The sequence below is a fragment of the Cydia fagiglandana genome, chromosome 19 (assembly GCF_963556715.1).
Source record: "Cydia fagiglandana chromosome 19, ilCydFagi1.1, whole genome shotgun sequence".
NCBI lineage: Eukaryota > Metazoa > Arthropoda > Insecta > Lepidoptera > Tortricidae > Cydia > Cydia fagiglandana.
This window is the reverse complement of record NC_085950.1, coordinates 11,480,952-11,502,042: the sequence shown is the minus strand read 5'-3', so window position 1 is coordinate 11,502,042 and position 21,091 is coordinate 11,480,952. Positions and strand designations below refer to the sequence as shown.

The window sequence follows — 21,091 nt, the reverse complement described above, 5'->3', positions numbered from 1 at the left end:
CGTAAAACACGAGCGTTCCACGCACACATCGATCGTGTTTCGGCTTAACTTTTGGCAGGTTAGCCGTATGGGGACTATTTGTCTATGCGTTATTAGTTTAAGGGTCTCCCCTGATATATCGACGCGCATTCGGCAAAAGCCGATAGGAAAAAGCTTTATGTCCACGCAATAAGAGCGAAAAAGTCGTCGTTCGGCTCGGCTCGCATCGGCCGGCGCCTGCCGACGCGTCGACGGCTTTTTCGCTCTTATTGCGTGGACATAAAGCTTTTTCCTATCGGCTTTTGCCGAATGCGCGTCGATATATCAGGGGAGACCCTAAGTATATCGCAGAAAATTCACTGCGCGCACTGCGATGAAAAAGTCGACGATTTGTTCATTCTCAACATGGATTTCGTACCAGTCGCTTGTCATGAAACGTGATGCGTTGCTGTATGACTTTGAGCATTTATAACACAAAGGTGATCCCCGTCTATTTCCATAATTAAATGGTCAACATCTAGCGTCTCATTTTGAGACTCCATTGGAGATGCAGGTGCCGAGATGTTGGGGTTTGGAGAGCGAAATGCCGACTGAGGTCCGGCCGGGGTGCGATTTTATTATCATAGTGCGCGCGGGGCCATACAACTCCGCATGCTGCAATCACTTTGCGACAATCGCGGAAAAATGTGACAAATCACAATTTTAAAATCGCTGCGATTTTTTTGTCGCATATGCGCGCACTAACATATAAACACATACGTTGCATTTCTGCGACAAAATTATCGCAGGACAAAAAATCGTGGTGCGCGCTTGGCCTTACTCTAAATTATTATAATACATCAAGCATTCGCGAGATGCTCGACTTCGGTATTCAAACACAAAGCAATAGTACAAGAATCTAACTAAATGCAAAGGCCGAAGGAGCGATTCGAAGATCCGAAGCGTCCGACAGACGCGCGCCTCCCGTAACTTTTCCAAGTATTTTTAAGTACAAGTGTCTAAGTCGCAAGATCCAAAGGCTGAAGTCGCATTGGGCTGAAAGCCCGAAGCATCCAGGAGGTCAGTTCTAAACACAGGTAATTAATACAAGTGTCTAAATGCGAAGGCCGGAGGCCGAGCTCCGCGTAGGGCCGAAGGCCCGAAGCCTGCAAGATGTCAGTGGTTAAACACAGAACTGACAGCCTGGACGCTTCGGGCCTTCGGCCCTACGCGGAGCTCGGCCTTCGGCCTTCGCATTTAGATACTTATACTATTGTTCTGTGTTTAAGTACTACCATCCTGGACGCTTCGGGCCTTCGGCCCTACGCGGAGCTCGGCCTTCGGCTTCCGCTTTTAGACACTTGTACTATTGTTCTGCGTTAAAGCACTGACATCCTGGACGCTTCGGGCCTTCGGGCTACGCGGAGGTCGGCCTTTGGCCTTCATATTTAGACACTTGTACTATTGCTCTGTGCTAAAGCGATGACATTTTGCTAAAGCTCGGCCTTCGGCCTTCGCACTTAGACACTTTGTACTATTGTTCTGTGTGTGTAGTTGAATACGGTATCCTAAAAACAGGCAAACAACCCCTGTAAAATGTAACGATGCGAGCGGTACGGCTACCATCAGTTTGGCATTGACATAAACGCTACCGTGGGCGTGAACGTAATTTACTTTCTATGCATCTCGCTCGTACTGACATATTAGTGCGAAAGAGATATACCTATAGGAAGTAAATTACGTTCACGATATCGTTTATGTCAATGCCAAACTGATGGTAGCCGTACGGAACACTAAATGCCTCGAGCTATCTCGGACTTGGCCAAATTATTTTTATTATTTTTGTACCCTTAAGTCAACCCTTAGTATCCCTTTTTTCAAGAAAAAAACACAAAATTCTAGCAAAAAAAATCCTGCCAAGTTTAGGGTTAAACATGTTTGTTGGTTCTGTATATTTTCCGTATATTTATTTTATCTGAGAATGGTATTTGTAGAGCCATAAGATCTTGCATACTTCTCTTCTCATGTTCGTAAAGTTACATATAAAGTTCGTTTTTATGCTCTAGTGCAAAAAGTAAAAATAAATTAACGTTTTATTTTAAATATTTGGTAAGTAATTATTTCTCTATATTTTTTCTTGCACTTAAAGTGAAAAGTAGATTACACTTAACCCGGGGATATATATGCCAATTTTACCCTCGACCTATATCGATCAGCCCTAGTTTACTCTCGGACCGATAAATTACGCCGGATGAAATGGGTTAATTTTATGCCCTTGTGGTATAATCTACGATTGTGCACTATAATATAATTGACATGTATAGACAGGACATATATGCGTCTAAATTATGCAGCTGCGAATGAAAACCTACCAGAGAGCTTATAAATGAGGGAATTACAATAAGTATCTACATTAAAGGTCAAATATCTAAGTCTCTACGTTTATTTTGTCTATTTTTGTGTCGCCACCATAGCCGTTGCAGCTATAAGGAAACTCATTCAATTGTTTACTTGTCGTATTCTTGAGCAATAAAATACGAAGTAAAACTGGTTTAAGATATCCTTTTTTTAGTTTCACTGCGTATATATTATACTTACTAATACCTACTAATAAGTAAGTACCTATTATAAACGCGAAAGGTAACTCAGTCTGTTTATCTCCTACCACTTTATGCTTAAACCGCTGAACCGATTTAGATGTAATTTGGTATGGAGATAGTTTGAGGCCCGGGAATGGACATAGAATAGTTTTCATCAATCATCATTATCATCATTCCGCGCAGCGCAGACGCAGTCTGCAATAAGACGAGTGTATCAAAAACCGGACAAGTGCGAGTCGAACTCGCCCACCGAGGGTTCCGTACTTTTTAGTATTTGTATAGCGGCAACAGAAATACGTCATCTGTGAAAATTTCAACTGTCTATCACGGTTCATGAGATACAGCGTGGCGACAGACAGACGGACTGTGGAGTCTCAGTATTAGATTCCCGTTTTTACCCTTTGGGTACGGAACCCTAAAAACTAGTTTTTGATAGTAACCTGTTTAATATAAGTAGGAAATTCAATTCATAGCTATCATGCGTAGTAGTGAAGTCGTGTTGGCAAAAGTAATAATGAATGTGCGACTGAAAACACACTCGTAAAACCACACTTTCAGTAGCAGAATGTGTTGTTGACACGGTTGCTTACTCTACTAATTGAAATTTACTTAAAATCTAGAACCTAGCGATTGGTTACTAGAAGTAGGGAATAGAAACTGATGATGCACATTAAAAAAAAAACGCCGGAACAGTTTTAGAAAAACTAGTTTCGATTTGGAATTGGCTTCCTTCATTTAATTTCTTTAACCTTTTTCATATTTAACTTAACGAACTTGTATTTTTAGACTACGTTCCTGCCGAATGTCATAAATATTCGATGAAAAACACTCAAGATATCTAACAAAATAAACTTGGAACATATAAACGAGGAAAGTACCCAAGTTTACCGCCTCACTCTGCTAGAATATTTTTTTAAACTCAACCAGGCGTGGCTCACTCCGCGATTTCGTCGCTTTGCTACAGGTAGGTAGCTAAAAGTGCATCCGTTCGACACCAATTTTGGGGTTTGCCATAAGCTGCGCGTGGCGCTGTCGCCACCTAGCGGCCATATCTGTGCTGATCGTAATGGCTCCTCTACACGATGCGCCAACGTCGGCCAATCCAAGGGACGCAGCTATTCGGTAGAATGAGATAGCAATATCACTTGCTCCCTCTAACGCATAAATGCGTCCCTTGGATTGGCCGACGTTGGCGCATCGTGTAGAGGAGCCATAACAGCCGCGTTTTGTTAGAGAGTGAGTCTTCTCTAGGTACAGAAGGTACTATTATTCTCTCTAGGTACTATTATTTGTTCTGTGACTCAACATTGAAAGTGTATATAAAATATACGTGTTAATACCGACAAAACAACATCCGCTCGGTACCTGGGCTATCATCCAATCGCTCCTAGGCACCAGGCAATCAGGAGAGGCCAAGGTCCAGAGAATTGTATCGTACGAGTCGCGTGACACCTTGCGGTATTAAACTAGGTAATCACGTCCTGCCGCCCTAGCCAAGGTGTCAATCGCTATCGCTTCGACAACGAAACGCATTGTGTCTCTCTCACTCTTCCACATTAGTGCGACAGTGACAGCTAGTTATGAGCCAATATGATAAAGCGTATAAACGCGTTTGAGATGTGGTGTTGGCGCCGACTTTTACGAATTCCGTGGACGGCAATGCGTACCAATCAGTCCATATTGGAGGAGCTACGCATAAAACGCCGGTTGTCAACGATATGCCAGGACCAAATGCTTTCATACTTCGGACACCTCTCACGTCGCTCTCCGGATAGCCTGGAAAGAGTAATAATGACGGGCACAGTTGAAGGCACGAGACCTCAGGGCCCTCCTCCTGCTAGATGGGGTGCTCAAATTACGGCACCTATGCAATTAAAACTGCACGAGGCCATGCGCATGGCGGGGAATAGAACCCTATGGAGGAACCTGGTCTTCAACAGAAGGATATGATGTCACGATCCTCAGTATTGGGGACCGACTGAAGAAGACAGCTAGTTGCGTTTCGATCGCGATCAGCGATTGGCATGTTGGCTACGCGGGCTGTACCTTTAGCATGATGAATGTGAGTGTGTGTGTTTGTGTTCTGTTCCTGTGGCTATTGAAAATGTTTTGGCGTAACCATGGTAACGTGGTACTAGAAAAAGTTACCGTATAATGCGGTGAAATAATGGGGTGAGTTGGGACAAATCCGAAGTTCAAACCTCAATGATAATTTATTCTTGTATGTGGCAAAAAGTGTAAGTGGTGTGTTGAAAAGCGTTCCGGTAGTATGAACTTTAGTTTTTCAATAAAAATCTGTCGTTTCATTTCATAGATTCAACGATAAACACAAAATAGTAGGAAATCCCAGCTCACCCCGTAATCGACAGGAATTGAGTGAGATGAGACCATTGCTAGAATTCAGACAATATTACAATAGTTTGACTTCTCAAGAAAATAAAGTATGTAACAATAACTCTGGTCTAAAAATACCATCTCACCCCCCTACCATCCGCAGCCTCCTCAACCTATTCATAACCCAACTGCTCTCGTGCCCTACTCACCCCATTTTTCGGTACCTACTCAAATTGATAAGTACCTACTTTAGGGGGACAGGGGGGGGGGGGGGGCGTGGTTCTAATTATCCACTGTGACATAACAGGCACGAATGGCAAACAAATCGAATTCCTTGACTGGGGTAATACATATAATGAATTATTTATAATGTAATTTAATAATATGGCTGTATATATTTTTTGAAATAAGATTATAGTTTGACATTCATGTATTAATAATATAATGTAATTTAATTTTATGAAGTGATATTGTATCTAGTATGTAAGTGCTTTGGTTTAGAACTGTAAACTTGCATATTTGGAAATAAATAATAATAATAGAGTATCTTGGCAGCTGACTGTATTTAATTGACCCTGTATTCATTGTATAAATTGCAAATGTGAACTAAATAGCATCTCGCTGATTACTTTAATTAGAACCGTCACGGCATAGCTTGGCTTCGTGTGAATATCGCATTTCTATGTTCGTTTTTTTAGCATTAGAAAGAACTTCGCAGAAGTAAGCTTGTGGTTCCAAATCCGGCACTTTTAGCGGTAATAATTTGAAGTAAATTATATGTATTGACCGTGCTACATTAGATAATTCAATAATTATTAACAATTAAAGAGCCTGATAAAAACTGTACGCTTACTTCTGTGGAGTTCTTTCTAATGCTAAAAAAATCGAACTATATGTATTATACCAATGATATTATAACTATAAAGTTTGGCGTTCAAAAACTGACTGCCTGATTCGAACTTTAAGATTCGTCACTTAATAAGTATATCTAGAAACGATGTGTCAGTGATCGACTGACGTTTTTAGGGTTCCGTACCCAAAGGGTAAAACGGGACCCTATTACTAAGACTTCGCTGTCCGTCCGTCCGTCCGTCCGACCGTCTGTCACCAGGCTGTATCTCACGAACCGTGATAGCTAGACAGTTGAAATTTTCACAGATGATGTATTTCTGTTGCCGCTATAACAACAAATACTAAAAAAACCGGGCAAGTGCGAGTCGGACTCGCGCACGAAGGGTTCCGTACCATAATGCAAAAAAAAAACAAAAAAAAAAAACGGTCACCCATCCAAGTACTGACCACTCCCGACGTTACTTAAATTTGGTCAAAAATCACGTTTGTTGTATGGGAGCCTCATTTAAATCTTTATTTTATTCTGTTTTTAGTATTTGTTGTTATAGCGGCAACAGAAATACATCATCTGTGAAAATTTCAACTGTCTAGCTATCACGGTTCGTGAGATACAGCCTGGTGACAGACGGACGGACGGACGGACGGACAGCGAAGTCTTAGTAATAGGGTCCCGTTTTACCCTTTGGGTACGGAACCCTAAAAACAGAATAAAATAAAGATTTAAATGGGGCTCCCATACAACAAACGTGATTTTTGACCAAAGTTAAGCAACGTCGGGAGTGGTCAGTACTTGGATGGGTGACCGTTTTTTTTTTTTGCATTATGGTACGGAACCCTTCGTGCGCGAGTCCGACTCGCATTTGCCCGGTTTTTGTTAGGGACTTTTGGTAGGTAAGCATATCAGGGTGCGTAGAAAACGAAATGCAATCGTCACTGTCGCAATATTATTATGGAAGAGTGATAGAGACACAAGCATTTCGTTATCGTAGCGCAAGCGACTGTCACCTTGGCTAGGCACCCAGAGCCAGCAAAAAAATGTCCGGTTGTCCTTAACCCATCGGCTGCCATGCCAAACTGCGTTTCCATTTTTTTATGCAGGGTCAATTTTAGGTACATAATAGAGCAACGATCGACCTACGACTGATTGGCACGCGTGTAATGGCGTGTTCGAAACGTCGGAGGTTATTAAATTATAACATCCGCATCCTTCAATAATTCGATTTTCATTCAATAATTGGAAGATAATTGGTTGGAATAAACATGTTTTCAAAGAAGTGACGCTTTCCACATATATTTTCGTACATTGACCCGCCTGTTGCTATCTCTATTGCACGAGCATACAAAGTGATATTGCTGTCCCGGTCGATGCCGGTTGTCAACGTCACTATGCGAGCTTTTTCCAACTGGGTCAGGCGTGGCTCACTCCGCGATCTCGTCGCTTTTCTACAGGTAGCTAGAAGTGCAGCCTTTCCACCCCAATGTTGGGGAAAGCCGTAAGTCGCGCGTGGCGCTCTCGCCACCTAGCGGCCATATATCTGTGCTGATCGTAACAGACGCGTTTTGTTAGTGAGTGAGTCTTCTGTACCTAGTAGGGCAAACCTTGGCCATTCGGTGATACGTAATTATTCAGTGATACTCAGTTTTATTGTCTTTTAGCCGAGTTACCCGGTAATTTTATTGCTTAAAACAATGTTTAAGAGATACCATGGATGTGACTAATGTGGTGTAATATGGTTTCAAGTAATATAATTACCAGGTAACGCGGATAAAACACATTAAAACTGACTATCACCGGATAACCAAGTATCACCGAATAGCCAAGGTTTGCCCTACTATTATTTATTCTTTGACTGGGTGTACCTAGCAAAATTGCATGATTACTTTATGAACGATCTATACATGTGTCTACAAACTTGGCTAACATTACCTTCATCTCCCCAGTCGGTTACAAATTTGAGGAGAAATAGGTGCCAGGAGACCATAACACGCTAAGTACCGTGGTGTGATCGCACCGGACGAACCAATTTCAATTCAGCAATTGATACGGGCGCTGGTCCACTCACATAGAGGCGACGGGGATTCGTGGAATTTTGAAAATCTCGTATCTACCATGCTATCAATCAGATATTTTAGGATCATATTATCCCAAATGTCACGCCCGATGTAAAGTAATGAGATCTCCCATTATATATTTATTCATTTTATTTAATCTTTATTGCACACTAGCTGTTGCCCGCGACTTCGTCCGCGTGGAATCTTATCTTCAACATTTTACATCTTTAGTACCTATATTTTTCATATCCAAGCAATGTTGAAATTAAGTACTTTTCTTTTTTAGCAAGTTGTATGAAGTTTTAAGTCAAGTGGATTTTGATGTTGGTTGCTGAAATTACTTTTCTTGTATTCTCATAATAGGTACCTATATGTCCTTATACAAAGATTCAAGTTCCGCACTCACAAAATATTTGATCTCCATACAAACTTTCAACCCCTTTCTCACCACCTTGGGGGATGATTTTCAAAAATGCTTGAATTCTTTCATGTTTTTTAATTTAATACCTTTTTTTTTGCAAAAAGTTCAAGTTCCTAGCTTAAAATAAAATTTGCACCCGCAGCCGAACTTTCATCCCCTTTTTAACCCCCTTAGGGGTTGAAATTCCAAAAACGTTGCAATTACTTTTTATTGTAATCGGCTATTATGCCTTTCTAAGAAGTTTCAAAACCATTTGTAATGGATTCAAACTTTCAACCTCTTTTTAACCCTATTAGGGGATGAATTTACAAAACACTGAAATTAATTCTCCTGTCTTCTAATAATATCCCTAAATACAAAGATTCAAGTCCCACACTCGAATAAATGTTTGATATCCATACAAACTTTCAACCCCTTTTTCGCCACCTTAGGGGATGAATTTTCAAAAACGCTGAAATTAGTTTTCTTGTATTTTAATAATATATCTTTTAACGAAGTTTCAAATTCCTAGCTCAGCAGAAAACTTTAACCCCATGCAAATTTTCATCCCCTTTTTAACCCTGTTAGGGGATGAATTTTACAAAACGCTGAAATCACTTTTATTGTCTTCTAATAATATCCCTAAACACAAAGATTCAAGTCCCGCGCTCGAAAATTTTTTTGATATCCATACAAACTTTCAACCCCTTTTTCACCACCTTGGGGGATGAATTTTCTAAAACGCTGAAATTCGTTTTCTTGTATTTGAATTTGATACTTTTTTACAAAGTTTCAAGTTCCTAGATTAAAATAAAATTTGCACCCGCAGACGAACTTTCATCCCCTTTTTAACCTCCTTAGGGGTTGAATTTCCAAAAACGTTGCAATCATTTTATTTTGTAATCGACTATTATGCCTTTGTAAGAAGTTTCAAAGCATTTGTAATGGATTAAAAATTTCAACCCCTTTTTAACCCTGTTACGGGATGAATTTTACAAAACGCTGAAATTACTTTTTTAATACAGTTGCTCAAAAAGTGCTACTTTACGTAGCTGTTTAGCGTGCGGAAAGTTGGTTATCTCGAACTAGTGCTTTTTACTTTTCCAATTTTTTTAAATTTATACTTGTTCCAATTCACGACTACTTATTGATGAGTGTTAATATTAGTTTCCTTTAAACGTCGTAATCAGCATAAAAACCTACCGTTAATGTAAGAATACGAAAAATATTACATATTTCATATTTAATTATTTAGCTCTTCATCATTATAACACGTTTAGTTTTTAATATTCAATATTGAAAATTCCGTTCTTAATAAGTTGACTGAATGGAACGGAATAGCTGCCAAACGCCCATAGATATAATATACTTAAAGGCGACGTTTAACCGAGCTGTCACTGTTACCACTTTTGTTTAGTGTACGATTAACAATGTTTTTCTTATTTTTTCGCAACTGTATTAAAAAACGTCGTTCGATACACGTGCGGAAATGTCATTCTTCACTCGTCCCGAGTCTTGCCACTCGCCTGCGGCTCGTGGCAAGATATCTCGGTACTCGTGAAGTAATGACATACCTTCCGCACTAGCATCGAAATGTACTATTCCTATCTTCTAATAATATCCCTAAATACAAAGACTCAAGTCAAACACTCGAAAAATTTTTTGATATCCATACAAACTTTCAACCCCTTTTTCACCACCTTAGGGGATGAATTTTCAAAAACGCTGAAATTAGTTTTCTTCTATTTTAATAATATATCTTTTTACGGAGTTTCAAATTCCTAGCTTAAAAGAAAACTTTAACCCCATACAAACTTTCATCCCCTTTTAACCCCCTTAGGGGTTGAATTTCTCAAAATCGCTTCTTATCTCTTGTACACTTTATAAATGCAATCTGGTGTGCAAATTTCAACTTTCTGGCTTTTGTAGTTTCGGCTCTGCGTTGATGAATCAGTCAGTCAGTCAGTCAGTCAGTCAGGACACTTGCATTTATATATATAGATAGATAAGAAAATACAATGTATAGAAGGCGAACTTAATGCCTTAAGGCTGGTGTTATCATAGAAGTTAGATCAAAATTTTTTATAGAATACTAACTTTTACACGCGTATTCGTTTGCGTAGAAAAATGATTAAGATTGATAAAAACTATCCTATGTCATTCCCGGAGCCTATAATTATCTCCATACCAAATTTCATTTCTATCGGTTCAGCGGTTTAAGCGTGAAAAGGTAACAGACACACACACTTTCACATTTATAATATTACTTAATATTTCGAGGGAAAAATCTAGTAATTCATAATTGTACATTTCTCGTTAACAACCATTCAATGCTATTTGACACCAGGAATGCATAAAGCAAGAATGGTGGACTTTGCTCTGTTGACAAGCAAACGGAATGAATGGCGGTCCGTGATACTGGAGTAGGTACATTGAAGTAGGTGCGCGACCTATGCTCCCTTGGTAGCGAATTAATACTCTGGTATTGGAGGTAATGTGGAAAATTCTATTGAAGTCAATCAACCAACTTTTATTAGAGTCGATCTTTTTTCTATTGTGTAACATGAGTAGGTAGGTATACTAACTGAGGCCTGTGGCAAATTTATGGAATAAATAAATAAATACAAATACAAATATATTAGGGGGACTTCTTAAACCGATCAACCTACCCCCAAACTAAGCAAAGCTTGTAATTTGGCGCTTTAGGCGACGATATACTTACATAACATACTTTAAATAAATAGATACTTACACACAAAGAAAACAACCATGACCCAGGAACAAATATTTGTGTTCATCACACAAATATATGCGCGTACCGGGATTCGAACCCAGGACCATCAGCTTCACAGGCAGGGTCACTACCCACTAAGCCAGACCGGTCGTCAATGGTCGTAATTAGGGCATTTCGGCTCTTACTCGCGGCCTCTCGGTTAAATAGGAGCTCCATTTGGGCCAGAGGCCTATCTTGCTATTGTAATGAAAATCTCGCAATATAAATATTAACATAATAAACCAGTAGTTAGCCCTAAACTGTAAGCTCGTGATTTGCAAAAAAATACAAAACAAGTGCGAGTCTAATAATGCAAAAAAAACAAAAACAAAAAAAAGCAAAAAAAACGGTCACCCATCCAAGTACTGACCCCTCCCGACGTTGCTTAACTTTGGTCAAAAATCACGTTTGTTGTATGGGAGCCCCATTTAAATCTTTATTTTATTCTGTTTTTAGTATTTGTTGTTATAGCGGCAACAGAAATACATCATCTGTGAAAATTTCAACTGTCTAGCTATCACGGTTCGTGAGATACAGCCTCGTGACAGACGGACGGACGGACAGCGAAGATCGTTTTACCCTTTGGGTACGGAACCCTAAAAAGACGATTTGTTGTCCTGATAAAAACGGTTCATTTTTACTTTGGTCTTGAAGAATCACATGCCTCCTAAAAATCTGAAAATTAAACTTACAACATGTCCCTGTAGAACGTCTTCTTCCAAATGTACACCCACTGGTATCTATTCCCGGTCATCAGGTACGCGGTTACCAGGGCCACAGACGTCATCAGGAGGCTCGACCCTCTGACCAGCCATCCTAGTAGCACGCCAGCAGCTCCTATCGAAGCGAGGATGGTGGTCCTCTTACGTTCCGCTTCTTCGAAACGGACTACTGTCTTTTCTGTCATGGTGTGGGGTTACGTGTGGTGCATAGTAGAGTTAGTAGATCTGAAATCGACAGGTTTTCTATTTCAGGATGAACTGGACTTGAAAGATCTGACACAGCGATGGTTCAAGATCAGTGGATAAATTGGGGCAGCCTTTGAGTAACAAGGTGACAGTATTCAAAAAGGTAATAATTGTAATAATGTTACCTGATCAAGCAAATTACAAAATAGCTACTACAGTTTTGAAGAAATCATCGACGTTTGGCTGCATACATTTATTTATTTAATCTTTATTGCACAAGAGAAAACTAGAAAACTCAATCGTACAAAAATCGGACTTAATGATATAATTAATATAAGGCATTCTCGACCAGGCAACCTTCGCGAAAGGCAGATAAGTTGTAGGCGGTGCAACATCATGTTGATACAATCAGAAGAATTTTCAGTCAAATCTCATTATGTAAATAGTATTAGTATATTCTGGTCACTGGTGTAAAAGCGAAAAAACTGTTTAATCGTTATCCGACAACCACTTGTTGGTTATCTACACACATAAGTAGTGAGTGGGTAAATAACACGGTCTTGTCACAGTTGCAATAGTATGAGGACGATAGCGACTTTCACGTTTATTACCACTGTCACAGGGTCCGAAATGGCACTGAAATTAAATTCTTTGACTGTACATATTAGGTACTATACAATATACTTGAGTATGTAGGTAAGTGCAAATATTGTAAAGCCACTGAAATTGAAATCCAAACCACCGTTGGTACATTATCTTGCCCACCACATATCGGGTGTCTTTCAAACTGTTTTGAACGCTATGGCTTTTGGTGAAAGTATTAATTTTGTTTGCAATGTTTTATGTCCGTGTAACCACGTATTAGAATGTACTAAGAGAAATCAAAATAATTATAACTAGGCTCAGTAAGGATAAATTCATTACGTTAATCAAATATAGGATAGAGTAGATCAGGCCTTACGATATTTAAGAAGTTTAAGGCGGGAACACATTTATCTAATTTATATTACAGGGCTAATAACCTTATGGGCCCGATTCGGATTATGAAATAGATATCTATTAGATATCTTTTAGACATCACCAAGATACGATAACGATATGTTTAAGTCTAACTTGTCAAATTTGTCATTTGCGCGGTTCTGGAGATACTCTTGAACGATTTCCACAGGATATCTAATTCACATCTAATAGATATCTTACTCTATCTAACGTAAAAGTGACATTGGTTGCCCGAATTGCGCTGCAAAAGAGAACTAGTTGATATCTAAACTATAACGTATCTAGAAGGGATCTAGTACGTGTCGTCTCTTGTGAATATCTTGAAGTTCGAATACGGCAGTATGTCAAATCAAAACCAAATCTATACAGGGTGATTCATGAGACGTGAGCAGGACTAATCCTGCACACTCAGTAACTGATAATTGATCGATCATCGTCGTATTTAGGTAAAATAACCACACTTTTTCCTATTTTTTAACTTTTTGGTGAGGGCAAATTTAATTCTCTACAATCATGGTCACCCTACAAGACCTAATTAATAAACATAAAACCTCTTTAATCGTAATGACAGCATTATGATTACAAAGAAAATAAACTGTCAAACTTGAGTGACATACGAATTTTCAAAAGTAACCAGACCGTGATGACATTCAATTTGACACAGAAATCGGTAGTTTGGTATTCTAATTGTAGGGTGACCATTCATGTCGTAAATAAATTAATAACTTTTTTTTTCAACACGACTAGAAAATTAACGTTAACCTCACTAATACTGATACGAAACAGTTGCTTATTAATTACGAAATGCGCTGTATTAGTCCTGCTCACGTCTCCTGAATCACCCTGTATAAAGCAGGTCTGATGATGGAGTCCAAAAAGATGGACATTATAATTATTATAACCTAATTTTATTAGGTTTGGGCTCGAGATTTTGGTACGTTTAACTCGTTCGCGCCTTTCCTGTAGACATCGCAAAGTTAAGGGAGTCTGAAGCTATTTTTATACTGAACTTACAGGCGGGATACATTTTTTCAGTACATGAGAGAAAAATGGAATACATCGATATAAATCAGAGTCGTTAACTTTTATTGTAATCTCCACAGAAGAGACCATTTTCTAAAATGTGTTTGACCCTTAAATCAGTAGGTCCTAAAATTGACTATCGGCTCGATTCGGGAAATGCATTAGACATTCACTAGATATGAAATAGTAAAAATATGTGACGTTCCACGGCAAAAGGTACCTTATGGCGGCTGGCGCTTACGTCGCATAACACCGCAATAATATTGCAGCGGCGTTAACAACAGCGTAAGCGCCAACCGCCATAAGGTACAGTTACCCGTGGAACGTCACATATCTTTACTATATCGTATCTAGTTGATCTCTAATTCATTTCCCAGATCGCGCCGTATAAATCCACATCTAAGCAGGATGTGGTCCATGCGTCCTGGCCTTTGTGATGTTGTTTTATCATAACGCAGATAGAGGTTAAGGCCATGTTTTACCAGACAAGAGCAAGGGTGTCTGCATTATTCAGCCAAAAAGCAATATTCATGAAATAGAAGTGTGTTTTTAGGGTTCCGTACCCAAAGGGTAAAACGGGACCCTATTACTAAGACTTCGCTGTCCGTCCGTCCGTCTGTCCGTCTGTCTGTCACCAGGCTGTATCTCACGAACCGTGATAGCTAGACAGTTGAAATTTTCACAGATGATGTATTTCTGTTGCCGCTATAACAACAAATACTAAAAACAGAATAAAATAAAGATTTAAGTGGGGCTAAAGTTAAGCAACGTCGGGAGCGGTCAGTACTTGGATGGGTGACCGTTTTCTTTTTGCATTTTTTCCGTTTTTTTTTTGCTTTATGGTACGGAACCCTTCGTGCGTGAGTCCGACTCGCACTTGCCCGGTTTTTTTGTCATAGATTAGATTTTTTTGGGGTTTCAATTCTCTTTGGGGGGGCCTATGTCCAGCAGTGGACGTCATTTGTCTGATATGATGATGATGAGATTTTATTTAAAGCAATTTTGGATATTTTTATTAATTTTTACCGTCAACTGTACTAGTCTTTAGACAGTCTTCTACTATTTATTAAGATGATTCTAACAAGCCCAGACTAATCAAAGTTGCAGTTCCTTCCGTCACATTTCGATACAGAAAATTCATAAAACCCGTACCTATTTACCTACATATTTGCGCAAAACAACTCAAAACTGGCTTCACTCATAAAACTCAACCTAAAGTGTAAATTAAGTTTGTAAACAACTGCACCAACGTTCAATAAACTACTTAACCCGTTGTCAACAACCCAATAACTTGAGCAAAACAACACACTGGCCGAAAATAACAAGGAAAAACTAAGGAAACAAATGAAAACCTACCTTAAAAACGTATCACTACTGTCAAAAATACCGAAACTATGCGATAAATGTTAAAAAAAACGAGTAGCGTGCGCGCGCGACGTTAGTTGCGACAACACTGCCTTGTGTTTAATAGTTATGACACATAGTTCGAGTTAGTAATGGTGTTGTTTAAAGTTATAAATAACGTTGTATCTAACGGTTCAGTGAACCGATAAATAACGATGTCACTAGTCATAACAATCGTATTGTTTACAGCTTAGTCTCTAATAATACCATGGCTGCAATAAATGATTACAATTATGATTAAATTAGGGTTCAAGGCCGTTGTTAATACCCTGTTATTTATTTCTGTTGTCCTAAATGTAAATCGAATATCGGCATGATACTTTTCAATTTACACATCCTAATTCGAGGGATGGGCGGTCAATCCAGATAAGTCGAGATATTTTGCCACTTAAATAAGAACTCTACGTACGTCACATTATAGTTCTAATTTCAATAACCCATTTGCACGACTTATCGGAATTGACCGCCCATCCCTCAGATGTCAGTGTACCGAATGGTTTATAGTAACATTTACCTACAACGGTAACATATTATAATGAATAGACAACAAATATATGCTATACGTTACTATCATCATAGTAATGTAATTAATATGAAAATCGTTATCTTCTAAAAGGCCTTCCCTAAAGATTTCCACAACGACCGTTCACGCCCCATGCTCATCCAGTATAGTAGTCGTTATCCCTTAAAATGTGTAACGTTATTATTATCAATAACATTATAACGGTTGACGTTATAACGTTCGCATCACTAGACTAATTGCATCCTGGCTATATTCCTTTTACCTACCGACCACTAAAAGACCAACATATCGTGAGCTCCAATTAGGTACATTTACAAGCAATCTCAAGATCACTGTTAACTGGTTATTCTTCACTCTGCAAGTGATTTATATATGATGTGCCCTTTGCAACCCAGCAGGCAATCTCCGGTCAAAGACACTTTTACGCATTTACGGCCCACATCTTTTATCTCATTCGTAGTATGTTGGTTTCATTCACACTAATGGTTCCCGTTATCCCTGCAAATTTGACGTAGTAGTAAATGCAAGAGATGATGAGACATGTTGAACTTTAAAACAAAATCTATATAGGTACCGGGTGTGGCCTGTAACACGAGCAAATAATTAAAACATAGATTGTACTCCTCAAACGGTGACACATTTGAACAACAACTTTTAAAAATTACGAAGTATTTAGACTCCCTATTTTTCATACAAAATAAATATTATCTTCAATGGGCGCCATCGCCATGCCATATCATTGTGATTGACGTTGCTTGTCACGCCTTAAACATAACAAAATTCGCAATACATTGCGTCTTAGAATAAACTTTAAAGTGTAAGTATTGAAACCAAAGCACAAATTATTTTTAAAAGTCGCTGAACAAATGTTGGTCAGTATGGGGAGTACAACCTACAGTTTAATTTCTTGCTCATATTACAGGCCACACCCGGTATAGATGGTCAAGCAAATCTTATCAGTAGAAAAAGGCGCGAAGTTCAAATTTTCTATGAGACAATATCCCTTCGCGCCTGCATTTTTCAAATTTGCCGCCTTTTTCTACTGGCAAGATTTGCTTGACCATCTATAGTTCAATATCACAAAATGAGCAACTTATCACTTATCACAATGAAACAGACACAAAACATTAACATTATAAAAAAACACAAAACACACACACACACACACACAGATATGAAGAATTTGGGTTTTGTTTTACTTTCAAAATTTAAATTAAATTCTGTTGTACTTATTTACTTTCATTCATATTTAAATAAAAAAGTTGCTTCAATTAGAAACTAGATTGTTATATTGCCGATGTCCTGTATCAGCCCGTATAGTTCGTTTTTTTAGCATTAGAAATAAGGTAAACAATCTTGATGTGTCTTTTAATTGAAAAACACATTTTAAAAATAAGTTACGGTAAATATGTAACAATTATGAATCTAATACGATCTTTTATAGTCTTCTGCTTTCATAAGTAATAGTTATTGATTTTTAAAAAGTGTTTTTCAATTAAAAGACATGTCAAAATCACTTACCTTCTTTCAAGTTCTCTCTAATGCTAAAAAAACGAACTATAGGTACCTATTAAATTTTTGTGTAGGTATTAATTTTATATATAATTTAAGGTTAATTGTAAAGCATTCATCAGAATAGTCTACAATCGACTTTACCAATCCACTTATATCCGATACTGTTGGGCCTAAACTATTTACCCATATATTACGTCAAACGTGAATCGTCCTTAAGAATAAATAAATCAATGTGTCATTACATTACGGAACCCTCGGGGTGCGAGAGTTCTACTTGCACTTGTTTATTTTTATTTTTTATTTTATTTTATTATTCAAATAAGTTACACAGCATGACAGTTATAGCACTATGTACAATTGTACATATAACTTTTCTCATAGGTACGTTTGTCCTTTTGGTATTTCCCTATCAATATTGTCATTTCCCGTCATACAAGGTTATAGAAAGTTTGCTAACTACCTACGAGTACAACAACTGAGGTAGATAATAGAGAAATATAAACAGAAATACATAGGCAACACTGAAAGTTCTTAGAAAAGGCCACCTCAAAAAGAGGCATATTTATTAGTATAACTCTTTTTAAGGTATACTTAGTCATTACGTCGTCAGTTAATTTCAGGATCACCAGCACATGAAAATGTATGTCGAGTGTTTTTCCAATTATGGCCCGAAATATATTTTCGTATCATAATTTTATACGATTTTCATAAGGGCTCAGCCAGGCGCACTCCGCGATTTTGTCGCTTTGCTACAGGTAGCTAAAAGTACATCCATTCCACCCCAATTTTGGGGAAAGCCATAAGCCGCGCGTGGCGCTGTCGCCACCTAGCGGCCAAATCTGTGCTGATCGTAACAGACGCGTTTTGTTGGAGAGTGAGTCTTCTGTACCTAGTACTATTATTTATTCTGTGGCTCAGCTAACAACAAATTTACAAATAGGCTTCAATTACATTTTAATAATGAAGCATATAGTTCGTTATTTTAGCATTAGAAAAAGACTACGCGATCTTGACGTGTCTTATAATTCTTAAAAATTATTATTATTTATGTCCTTTCCATATCTCGGGACCATGGGGTCCCGGACCTTTGGGAGGCGTGCGTGGGGTCGAAGCCAACAGCGCAGAGGCCCTTTAAAACAGTTTACTCTAAAAGTAAGGGATACACATGGCGGATACCATCCCCAAACGCACAATATGATACATCCGGAGATGGTCTCCGCCAGGTGCAAAGACTATTGCAGTGCAGCACTTTTGTGCTGCGATGGGAACTAAGGTCATGGGCTATAGATTTGAAAGTTGGATGGACTGGATAATGGGCTATGGGAGAGACTAGCGGACACCTGCCGTGACAATCAGTCTCAAAATTGTATAAGACAGGTGGTGACTCGCCAACTCATTGAGTGGGCCCCGCAATGGCCGCACGCACAGTGCGACAACAGGGCAACACTTTGGAGCGGCTGTGAGGTTGTCGAGAGGTGAGTCTGCGGTAGCCAGATCCCGGTAATCCGTTCAAGGGCCGCCGGCGTTATGACATTTTACACTTCCAACCTGGAGCATAGGTCCCGCTCTTGCGACTCCACTCTGGCCGGCCAATCAAGGCAAGCACAGAGGCGAGGGCCAGATGACAGGGCCTTCTGGAATAGGGGTCCGCGGTGTCGCCACTCACCGTCAGCTCGCCACAAGCTGCCCCCGCGTGGTTATTATTTATTATTATTGGCAGCCTGTTGTGTCCCACTGCTGGGCAGAGGCCTCCCTCGCTTTCTTCCACGCGTCTCGTTCTATGGCAATATTAGGCCAAATACTTCCGAAAGACGTCAAGATCGTGCCGCCACCTCCTCCGAGGTCTGCCGTGACGCCGCACTATGTTTGGTGTCCAATAATTGAAAAAAGCTTTTAAAAATCAGTAACTAATACGAAAGTAAAAGAATGTAAATAATCGTGTATGATTCATATAATTATTACATATTTGTCATGACTGATTTTCCAAAAGTGTTTTTCAATAAAAACACACGACAAGATTGTTTACCTACTTACCCTTTTTCTAATGCTAAAAAAGAACTAATTCTCGTATAACGTAATTATAATGTAATTATACGTAATCATACGACTGGTAATACTTAGAATCGTTTTTAGGGTTCCGTAGCCAAATGGCAAAAAACGGAACCCTTATGGATTCGTCATGTCTGTCCGTCTGTCTGTCCGTGTAAGACCTATCCATAGATACCCCACACGTATGGGTTTGATGAAAAAATTTTTTTTAAGTTACAGTTCTAGGTGGCTGTGAGGGGTTCCGTTTTTTGCCATTTGGCTACGGAGCCCTAAAAAGTGAGGGCCTGATTTCTCTATTCTAAAAACTTTCAGTCTGCCCCTCGTATACTTACATCAACAAGGCCGGAAAATCCGAATGGGCATAGATTGTAATATTTATGGAGGTTGTTTAGAAGTGATAATAACGAGATATCGTCTCAATAAACAGCAAAAACAACAGCTTAGGTAAATATAAAATGCGAGCATTCGAGAGCATGTTTCTGAAATAAGTTTTTGGCATAAATTTCATTTTTGGTACAAGCTTTTATCGCCGACTGAACTTTTCTTACGACAGAAAACTAACACTCATCGAGACAATTCTAAAAACCCCTAACACAATTAGGTAGCGTTGTTTCATCACAAGAGTTCCTATGGCCACCTCCTATCTCCATCATCAGATCAGCTCGATGGTACCGTAATATTGCATTGTTATCCGATTTATACATGCAAAATTTCAGCTCAACCGGGAATTTAACTTGCAAGATTTAATTAGAGACCGACAGACAGACTAAGGTCAGGTGAAACTAAATAAAAGCTTGTAAAATAGTATGTATTGAATCAGAATAAAAAAAAATGCGTTCACGTGCAATTCTTAGGCACTGTATGATTCGGTTATAATTTTCAAGTAATACATACCTGTCCTTTTGTCCTTGTGTCCTTTTTATAACATTTGCATGCAGTTAAAAATAGAAAAATTGGACTAACTTTATACTGACATTCAGACAAGAATTTAGGTACATTTTTTCTACACATCATCATTTGACGTCAGTTTTCGTCAATCAGTATTAGACGATCGAAAGTCGGGGCCAAGCACCGCATAACTGCCGTAAAAACTGATCACTTCAAATTACGATGAAAATATAACGTTAATAATATAGTGACAAAATATATCGCTAAAACTGCCCACGCCACAGACTACATACACAAGTACCTACAAAATTAAATGTATTTAGTAAGGTCTATCCTCTTAGTCTCTGAAAAATTAAGCTTCTAGCTTTGTTCACAACAAAGTTATATGGAGTCGAACAAACATACCTATACGAATGGCATCTAAATAAACTCCTCCTTTTTTGGAAGTCGGTTAAGTAAATTAAAGTGTGTCACGGCTGGGCCTAGTTAGCTATTTTTCGACTCGGCGGAGGCACTACCGTGCCCCCAGATACAGTGCTCATAGGAACGATAATATTTGTTGCCATACAACTACCTACATATGTATTTATAACTTTTTACACAGGCTGTTTTAAAAATGATGGCGTAAATTCAAAACGATTTTTTTTAAAGTTAGTAGTCTCACCTATTATTTTACTTAGCAAATCTCCGTACATTTGTAAGTACTTACCTATATATTCAATTAAAATCTGACGATCGTAGATTTTAAAGAAGCTATCGATACTTTTAAACCATTTCCCGGTGTTTGATAAAATATGTTTTTTTCGTATATGG

At 38.7% G+C, this 21,091-nt stretch overlaps 1 protein-coding gene across 1 annotated transcript in view; it reads right to left on the bottom strand.

The window, feature by feature from the left end:
• Positions 1–15,364, bottom strand: part of LOC134673732 (long-chain fatty acid transport protein 1) — a 28,791-nt gene extending 13,427 nt beyond the window's left edge. Inside the window, exons 1-2 of the mRNA XM_063531741.1 lie at positions 15,256–15,364; positions 11,662–11,916 (exon numbers count right to left, since the gene is read on the bottom strand). Of these exons, the coding sequence (XP_063387811.1) occupies positions 11,662–11,876 (215 nt within the window). The 5' untranslated portion in view covers positions 11,877–11,916; positions 15,256–15,364. The remainder of the gene's footprint in view (positions 1–11,661; positions 11,917–15,255) is intronic.
• Between the last annotated feature and the right edge of the window lie 5,727 nt (positions 15,365–21,091).